General features: G+C 34.0%; 2 protein-coding genes and 1 long non-coding RNA gene across 4 annotated transcripts; 2 read left to right on the top strand and 1 right to left on the bottom strand.

Moving 5' to 3' along the window:
- Nucleotides 1-224: 224 nt before the first annotated feature.
- LOC120342362 (N-acetyltransferase 9-like protein) lies at nt 225-2,188 on the top strand. Its single transcript, XM_078110585.1, has 2 exons — nt 225-473; nt 1,135-2,188. The coding sequence occupies exons 1-2, from the start codon at nt 242-244 to the stop codon at nt 1,620-1,622; spliced, it is 720 nt and encodes a 239-aa protein (XP_077966711.1). The 5' UTR covers nt 225-241; the 3' UTR covers nt 1,623-2,188.
- A 982-nt stretch (nt 2,189-3,170) lies between these two features.
- Nucleotides 3,171-6,031, bottom strand: LOC120342854 (lactadherin-like). Of its 2 annotated transcripts, XM_039411842.2 has the most exons (5): nt 5,798-6,031; nt 5,572-5,607; nt 5,046-5,201; nt 4,404-4,576; nt 3,171-3,560 (listed from the first exon to the last, which is right to left on the bottom strand). In XM_039411842.2, the coding sequence occupies exons 1-5, from the start codon at nt 5,955-5,957 to the stop codon at nt 3,405-3,407; spliced, it is 681 nt and encodes a 226-aa protein (XP_039267776.2). In that variant the 5' UTR covers nt 5,958-6,031; the 3' UTR covers nt 3,171-3,404. The 2 variants fall into 2 exon arrangements, with proteins under 2 accessions (XP_039267776.2, XP_077966712.1); XM_078110586.1 differs by lacking the exon at nt 5,572-5,607.
- Nucleotides 6,032-6,584: 553 nt separating this feature from the next.
- On the top strand, nt 6,585-9,657 carry LOC120342442 (uncharacterized). Its single transcript, XR_005569503.2, has 4 exons — nt 6,585-6,679; nt 7,363-7,472; nt 8,270-8,384; nt 9,006-9,657. It is a non-coding gene; the product is annotated as an uncharacterized LOC120342442 (long non-coding RNA).
- Nucleotides 9,658-10,033: the final 376 nt, after the last annotated feature.

The following is a 10,033-nucleotide window of genomic DNA, read 5'->3' on the forward strand; positions in this document are numbered from 1 at the left end:
TTTTGTGAATTTGGCTCAAATGTAAATAACTCCTGTACCCAGGATTAGTAGTACTGATAGTACAATTGAATTTGCCCTGAATATGTGTATATATATATATATATATTTGGGATTAGTACTGATAGTACAATTTGAATTTGCCTTGAATATGTATATAAACATAAACTTGAGATTTTACAGTAGTGAAAGTGCAGTATTAAATGACCTCCTGTCTTTCTAGTTTTCAAATATTCAATACACAATGCGGATTAATGTAGACACCGTGATTTTAGGAGATAAAGTGATATTGATACCTTATGAAGATATTCATGTTGAAAAATATCATTCCTGGATGCAGTCTCAGGAAATTCAAACTTTAACAGCTTCAGAACCATTAACAATCGAGGCGGAATATGAAATGCAAAAATCATGGAGAGAGGATGATGATAAATTAACCTTTATTATTGCTGATAAGCAAATGTGGGATGATTATGGTAAACAATGTTTTATATAATTACATTATGTCGAACCAATGAGGATAATGTTAATCTATTGAAAACTTTCCTCTTTAATACGAGATTTCCCAAATCAAGGTCTCGAGCATCCAAATTACGGTTGAATGAGTTGCACAACTACTAATGTGCAGAAAGTCCAGTAGTGTGGTTGATCGAGTATAGTTTCTTTATTAGGCAACAGCACCACATACTTTCAAATGTCATTCAATAATGGCATCTTATTCTAACTAAATGAATACACATTAGTATAATAATCACAATTTCAGTCTTAAAAGTTCTAAAAATATTTCCTCAATGGCTGACTTTTTGTTTCAAATCTTCAAAGTTGGCTCTGTCTCAGATAGAGTCATTTTCAACAAATAATTTTAGACAATTCACTATTTTTGGAACAGGAATAACATTTTTGTATATGTGATTTTAAGCTTATTTTCATGTCACTGTCAGATGTCAATTCCCTAAATAAAACAACACTTTTAAAGTGGATATATTGAAAATTATATTTGGAATTAAGAATATGCTGTATTGAATACTTTACAACTAATTTCAATTGTATGAATATTTTGCCCAACTTTTCAGATGAAATGGACTTCATATATTGTACTTTTTTGAGTTGTAACCAAAGCATTTTTGCCTATTGCAGTTTTTGAACCAAACAAATCATCACAAGATGCAACCAGTTCAAACCGGTTAACACCAGTTGAAGATCATATAAAGATAGACCAAGCCTCACAAAGAGAAATACAGTGCATTATAGGAGATGTCAACTTATTTTTGAACTGTGATCCTGGAAAAAAATCAGCAGAAATAGAAATAATGATTGCTGAATCAAATGCAAGAAAAAGGGGATTTGCAACAGAAGCTTTACGACTCATGATAGCTTATGCCCTTCACTATTTGAATATTACTAATTTCATTGCCAAAATTGGTTGCGATAATATCCCAAGTATAAAGTTATTCAAAGAGAAATTCGGTTTCTCAGAAATTTCTCGAAGTGAAGTATTCAAAGAAATAACCCTAAGTAAAAGGATTGATCCAGAATACACATCAAATGGTAAAAATATTGAAAATTTTCATATTCAGAAATTTTCCAATTTACTCTTTAGTTATAAGAAATTCAGAGTGAAATAACTGATAGGATGCAAGTTATTACTTATCGATTCCAATCGGTAAGTATGTTGATAGGTATTTGTCTGTCTGTTGCACGCGATATCTCACGAAAACGAGATTGAATCTGCTCCAGATTTAGTTATAAGAAATTCAGAGTGAAATAACTGATAGGATGCAAGTTATTACTTATCGATTCCAATCGGTAAGTATGTTGATAGGTATTTGTCTGTCTGTTGCACGCGATATCTCACGAAAACGAGATTGAATCTGCTCCAGATTTTTCATGTGCATTCATCATATTTGGACCTATTGAAGCCTATTGATTTTAGGCGAATTATGTGGTATAATTAGCGAGTTATTAATTAATTAGTGATGGGACACAAGGTGTCACTATGTAGTAAGACCGCTGTTTTGGGGAATCCCCTAACTTTTGATCGATAAGTCCTCGGTCTCTAACCGATATTCTCGTATTACGTGTTGTGTCAATTTTATCAAAATAGGTCATTTTTTGCGGTTCTGCATTTTTCCAAGAGTGAGCAACATTTGCTTTTCATGCAAAAAACAATAAGGTTCACTCTGGCAATTGATCTTTTGGGTTGTTCATGATTTGGAAACGACTAGATCCTCAGACTGGGTCGAGAGAAGATGCTGCCAGTCGCGAATGACAAGATCAACTTGTGCCTATATTTGTCAGTCATTCGTTCTTGCTTAGCCTACACCTGGGGGATAGTATATGACCCCCAAAATGCAAGCTTGCGTTTCATTGGAAATTTTTTAATTTGGGTCATTGGGATTTTGCCCGTGTTCGTCTGACGTGGCGCTTGTGAAATTTGCGGGCGCTGGATCTATGTAAATTTCGAATGTTTGACCGATCCCAGGGAATTAGTTTTTCGTGCAAATCGCCTTTCTTTCAAACATTAGAATCGTTTCAAATTCTGGGCAAAGTCCTATGGGATCCGATACTGGAACAAAAATTTTTCATAATTATTTTAATTTCATAAAATTTCTCATAATTCCTGGGAGCACTATAATGACACGTGAGGAAAGAACGCGTTCAATTGACCTTCGACCGTCGTGTTCAAACATTTGGGCATATTATTTTTAGTACTGAAAATGTCCAGGTGCTATTGTCATTGTCATAGATACCCTGAAAAACAAGTCTAATCTAAAAAACTATGCTAGCAGTTAGGATTCGACTGACGGGTTAAAGGTTCCGGATCCCCGAATATTGAAGTAGGAGTGGCATTCATGGCAAGGGATAGGAAGCCAAGACTTCTATAAGTGCTAAGGGTGATAAAATTGAGGGAATTTGTTAGTGCGTCCTACGGAAATTTTCTCACTCAAATTTATCATCTCCTTGATATAGGATTTGGAGTTGAGTTTGTCTGTCAGCCGCACATACGTTCACTTTACATATTTAATCGTTGGGTAAATTTAATGGAACATTTTGAAAATACAATCAGGATAAGATACTCGCAAAACTCTATTTCGACTTCTAAAAATAGAACAATATAATAAATAATTTTCATCTTGTCCTTGAATTTCTAACCTTGGTAAATTCATCGTATCGTAAATTCAACTTTTTGTTGTTCGCACTAGCAAAGCGGAAAAATATGTCACATACACTTTTTCATAAAATTCATGTTCGTTCGATATGTCTAGTTAATCGGATCAATGTCTTAAAATTGATTTAAACGTATTATTTAATGAACAACATATGCCTTTTGAAATATAACGGTCTTCAATGAATAAAGTGTCATAATATTGACCGAGTCACAAAGAAGTGCACCAAGGCTATAGTAGTCAATATAAATCCGAACATTCTCCACGAATCAGCTCGAGTCTCATCACCATGAAGTTGTGGCCGGTCTGTGGATAGATTCGGATATAGCGGGCGACCACTGGTGTTTGAAATAGGTTCGCCACTTTGGTATCCATGTCCGTGTTTGCTGGGAAGATCTGTTGAAATTTATACATACATATATATATATATATATATACATTAATCAATGGCGGGATTCAGTTCGCGCGAACCCCTTCTTAGAATGTCGTGATATTCAGCGAACCCGTTCATGGTTTTTGTTGTGGACTTTAGAGTAGACGATCGCAGCAAATGATTACGTGCACCACAGCTAACAAGTAGCGTTATATTTTGGCTTTTCAAAAATCAACTACAGTACACCCACAGTATTCGATTTAATTAAATCATGTCGTGTTCATGTAGCTCATTAAAGACATACATACATTTTCTGGAATGAGAGAACGCGTTCTTAAAATATTGCATTCCACAACTTATATATATATATACCGTGTTTCCCCGAAAATCATATAGGGTCTTATTTCAATTTTCTTACGAAAATACCACTGAGGCTTATTTCAGGGGGATGTCTTATATTTTCATTTATCAAAAACAAAATCACAAAATGGAGAATTACGAGATTCAAAAATATACAAAATATGAAAACCGATATTCATTTACTTATAATTAACACGTTTCTATTCAAAATAATTGCAGAACATAGATTATCAATCATTTAAAACGCGCAGGAGAGATTTTCTTGCCATCGACTAGGTAAGAAAAAAATTTCGCTATTTTGACTATAGGTCTTATTTTCAGGGTATCAGGGTAGGTCCTATTTCTGGGGAAACACGGTATGTAGATCTGTAGCTCATCAAGGAAAAGCCGTAAAAAGTATGACACGCATCGGGTTTTGGCTAAATTAAATTTTAACTGGAATTTTTTTTATTCAACTAGCTTTTAAAATTTTGTGTTGGTTTTCAAAATTTCCAAAATTATTAAACCTTGTCACGGCCGTTCTCGGTGATGGTGACGTATTTGTTTGTAGAATTTCCGTATTTTACTTTGTATGACGTCACCCACTGTTCACATGGGCAGTTAGGTCGTCCTTGTGTGATTACTCCAGCCACTGATCTCATTTTACCCAAGTCTATCTGAATCCATTCTCCAACCCGATCTATGGCGAAGAAAAAATTGAAGTTTTATTAGTCGTGGGTGACGCGATGGCCTAGCGATTAGCGTTAGGGCGTTAGACTTGACTGTGTTGGCATCGCAGATCACACATCTCGAGTTCGAATCTCCCCCCCAACGCCTGGTCAGTTGCGCTTCATAGCTTATAGCGCTTTTCTTGAGACCTAATATGTATTTATATTTCTTATTTTGCAGTCACAAAACTACCAAATACTTTGATATCGTGATCAAATAGAAATTATTTGTAGCAAATCACAAACGAAGCAAACGGAAGTTTAAGAATTATTATATCTAAAAATTTAGTTCCAGGGAACCATTACATTTAACTACAATATTAGTTATAGATGAGACTAGCGCATTTGACATTTGTAGTGACTTTCGTTTTCGTATCTTTAGATATCGCTGTTTTGTTTTTCAAATAAGTTCTGCATATAAACTCCCCAGTATATACGCACTATATATTGGATGCCAAACGCCATATGAAATAGGAATTTCTGATGGTTGCTCGTCCAATCGCGCATATCGACCTTGATGCTTTGAATACGACGAAGAAACAGATATCGCAGAATCGGGAATTTCACGTGACTTCATTCCCATTCCACAATAAAGATCTAAAAAGTTAGAACATGAAACTGATTAGGCTACTATTTTTGCGTAGACATTGTTCGCAAGTGGAGCTTGCTAGAAAGCTCGGAAACATTAATTTGCTATTCACGACGATTTCTGAACAATATTATTTTTGTCATTGTTTCGGGCATATATTTACAACGAAATCTGCTTTGTGATCTGTGCATCGCACTTAAACATAATGACGGAACGATATTGGGCACTAATAGTCTCAGATTTTCGAATAAAGAATGGTTTGTTTACGCAAAAGATTTTATATTTTCAGCATTTCTATTCTTGATTTTGTCGTGAAATAAATTGAACTAATTAAAATAATTGTATTTTTGTATGAATGAGGTAACAGTGATATCATACCTTTTTGCGTTCCGGCCATTATCATCTCCAGCAATTCTAAAAAATTACAAAAGACTTAGGCAGCCTGAAATTTAGTTGAGTTTGGTCGAAATAAATAATTCGGAGTAACATAAATTCACATAAAACATGTATAACGATTTCATGGGGGGAAAACTAAAATTTTGTCAAATTTAGTAATATGTACGAAAGTAAAAATGTGTGATTACAGTAGTTAAATTAAACTTACTTTCCAAGTGAGCTACTTTTGTCACCAGTTCACCTGGTGTTCCAGTTTGTCCAACCTCACCCTTTTCACCCTTAAGACCCCTCAATCCTTCCTGTCCGCGCTTTCCGGGCCGTCCGGAACATGTCGTTCTATCGCACGGTGCCTGCTGCCCATTGGACATCAACGCATTGCAAAATTCATAGACATTTGGAATGTCGCACCAAACGCTATGATAAGCAATTGCATTAATACATAAGAATGAACATTCAAAATATAAACACAATAAACCACGCAATAAATATAGTATACAATTTTAAACACGTTTTATTCTGGAACAAGGTTTTACAATTTAAAAGCGACTTAAAGATAATAATAGTTCAAAATTGAATGTCGAGAACCTTCTCTGTGTGAACTCGCCCCTGCATGTACATTACTCGCGCTGAGTCAATATTAAAACTCGTTTAAGTATAAATGACTAGTAGCAGTAGATCATTTGAGAAATATGCCTCGAATATCCGTGATTTTTCGGTACATCAACCCACCCCAAACTTTTACGTTTAAAAATTCGCAACCTACCCACGCTAACTATATTCAAATTATTGTATTTGTCATATTAAGTATGTGTAACAGGCTTGTTGTCATAAGTAAAATTCACATTATATTGTAAAACCTCTTCGAGATGCATGATATCATCAAGCAGTAGGGTCGACCTTAAGTCACCCGAGTCGGTCGTTATCTTATTTGATTAAAGTTAATTAATTAAGTGATATCGCTTAATCGATTTAAGCGGGAATGTAGAGAAGCGCTTCGCTTTTCTCGACCAGTTACAGTGCTACCAGATGACGAACGTTTGGTCTGGTTGAGGTTCAACGTTTTGGATACTTTTTTCGGCACGACAAAGAGGTAAGCAAATGTTCTTTGATAAATAAAAAATGATTTAATAATCCGCTGCTGTATTATTTCTGCTTTTCTTATTACTATATTTTATAAGTGGCAACTTAAGGGGTTTCTCAAAATCAGGGCATTAGCGGCCGATAATCGCGGAGTTAAATGACAATAATCAGAAGGGCTTGGATCTCTCAGATAAATGACAATCATATATGAAGTCTGAAATTCAAAATAGTGATTCAGATTTTTAAAATAGTGGATGAACACAAAACGTCAAATGAACTTATCTACTTCGGGTTTTTAAATTGATTGCACGAATAATTGAGGCATTGCTTGTTTTCACGCAAACCGACGCTATACACATTTTACTGGCATACCGCTTTAATGAGTGCTGTGAATCTGTTGCAATCACGGTGGGTGTCGAAATCAAACAAAGGTTCCATTCACTTGCGCGCAATCGAACAGCAATGTGTCAAAGGTTTTATTTATCTTGGTACAACTATGAATATCATGTTAACAACAACCGTTTTCATAGCATTCAATTTTTTAGCATGAGGCTGCTTATTTTTCATTGTACAAAGTTGAATGTATAAGCAAAACCTTTAAAACTTATTATATATTTTAAGAAATTACAATTTTGTGATTAGATTTATTAATCATTTTAATTATATTTAGTAATTATATGTATTTATATTTAGATCTACTACATGATTCGGTAATTGTGTGAAACATTGTTGTACTAAGAAATATCGGCCTTAGACTGAAGAAAAAACATTTGGAAACACATGAAGACAGTCGCCACATGAGGGTAAATATAACACGCTAATGTTATTATCTACGGCTCAGCTCAGAATAAATTCGTTTTTTCTGTGCTTCCGAGATAACTCGAAATAACATTATGTCGAGCAACATTTCAACTCGAGATTGATTGTGGGAAAAATACAAAAGCCACCGTCGTGAAATATACAGGTAATTGAAACTTATACCTATTATGATTCTGATCTAATAATATTGCACTATTATGCTTTACAATTCCCACTTAAATTTTGCGTTCTATGTGCAACAACAATAAAAATGATTTGTATAATAAGAACAGTTACAATGAGTTTACACGAATACGTATTCACATTTCCTGTACATTAGCCTTAAGATTAGTAACGTAAGTTATATAAGAAAAGGCTGACAATAAGAGAACATTGCATGTAGGTATTCATTATTATTCTCTTTTAATATCAAAGTTGAACCAGCGGGCTCAGATGATCGCGCGAATGCTTCTAGTAAAAACATTTTTGGCGTGTTTATTTTTCAAGAATTCATTACACACAAGTAATAATTTCATCATGGCATATTAGATTCGCTTTCCCAATCGACTGACTCATAGAGACTATAGTAAGTAGTCTTTCAAAATTTTGGTCGGTCATACTACCAGAATTACTGAGTTTACTATTTCTATTATAGTGTTTTTATTTTCCAAGTAAATGAAAACTAAGAGTTCAACTAAATGCCTGTTATTAGCTATACAGATTTGTTGATTTAATTTAATTGTATCGTTTTGTAAATTGTTTCAATGACACAGCTCATTTTGATATATTTATAAATTTTCAGAATGAAACAATAAATGAAATTGAAACTGATTTTTTATTTCCGAAAACGATAGAAATTCCAAAAGAAAACAAAGAAATCCTATCGGAAAAACAAATATTTCACTCGACTTCCACATGTAAGTTATATGTTCTTGTTCAGTTGGTTTATTGGAAAGTGTTTATTTACGACTGATTTCCATAATTTCTGTTGATGGCATGCAGCGACGCATTATGCCTATTTTTGAATCCCAATTACTTGAGGCCATTTTGACTGTTGATTAGTTAAATAAAAATTATACATTATACAAAAATATAATAATTTACAACTTTCCAGTTCCTCTGAACCAGCTATATTTTTGTGTACTTTTTCGTGTAACTTTTTAGCAATATTTTCGTAATTATGTGTCCTCAAATAAGCCATGTTGTGTGTATGCAACATCAAGAAAGACGCGCTGTCAAAAATATTATGATTCATCATATTTTCCCCGCAAAATATTGTAAATTTAGGTTTTATGCTTAACTATTGTATTTTAAAAGGATAAGGAATAAATCCGCCAATTCAATCTCTTTCTGAATAATAATAATTGACCTGAGTACTCAGGAGATACTGTCAACGATAAATTGGGAACACGAACGTTGTGACCGGTGTCAAATAATCCAGAAGGATTCGATCTGATGGTTATAATTCTTAACAGATAAAACAAAAACTAATCTTTCGTGTCATTAATTGTTTTTTCTTCCTTTTTATGTCAACCAAGTCGAAAACAGTGGCAGTGAATGCGATTCTTTGACAATGTCAGTTCAGAGGAAGGATTTGTAAGGCCCAGTTTGGGTATTCACTGACGGACCAATTGCTTTGCAATTTTTAGTGGCTCAAAATTGATTTTTTTGCTAGAAAGCTATTACTTTGATTTGTTCCTAAATTTTCTGTGCGATCTGATATTTCAACTAAAATGCGCTGTATAATTTTTAGTTATGGTACACGTTTCTATGATATCGTGATGGCTGTCTTACTATTTTTATGCTACCGGTAGTCTACTGGGACACTGGGACAGATTGCATACTACCCGTACTAATGCGGTTTAAATTTTGTGTCCATATGTTTAAGCATCGCTCTGTTGTTGTAAATGACAAAGATAATTGTATATAGTGCCTCTTCTAACAATGTTATTCAACTTTTAGGTTTCGTTAATTTTACAAATTTATGATTTGCTCAACTGAGACTATATATATGCAAGTCTCAAATGTTCTGAGTATCCTGTGTTAATTGTGCATTTATTATGTGAAACTGCGCTGCATGTTATTTCTTACTTCTTTTTGTTTCTTTCTCTGCTTCTGTTTTCTTTTTTATTATTTCACTTTTGTCCGAGTTTGTCAGTCATAGATGCAACGGGGAAACCGTTACGCAGATATCTAAATCAGCATCCGATTGAAAGTAGAGGCAAAAGGCCATAAGCTGGCTATGGTAATACCGTAAAATACTTTGACAATACTTGGATGACAAGGCGCCATTATTAGGATTGAAACACACTCATTGCGATTATTAAAATACCCATTTAACCTGTAAATAGGTAAACCGAAAAACTTTTGACTCGAGTTCTATAGCGGATTGCTCCATGAAATCCAAATTTTCAAATATGTTTATTTGAAATTTTTTTTTTTTAATTTTTTTTTAAATTTTTACTAAGAATCCAGTGGAACTCTAGGATTCCGGCTTTTAAACGCCGTGAATATTAGAATCCCAATTGTAATCGTGTATATTGGCAAATATAAATACCGACTCGGA

This window comes from Styela clava, chromosome 3, assembly GCF_964204865.1.
Source record: "Styela clava chromosome 3, kaStyClav1.hap1.2, whole genome shotgun sequence".
In the NCBI taxonomy this organism is placed as follows: Eukaryota; Metazoa; Chordata; class Ascidiacea; order Stolidobranchia; family Styelidae; genus Styela; species Styela clava.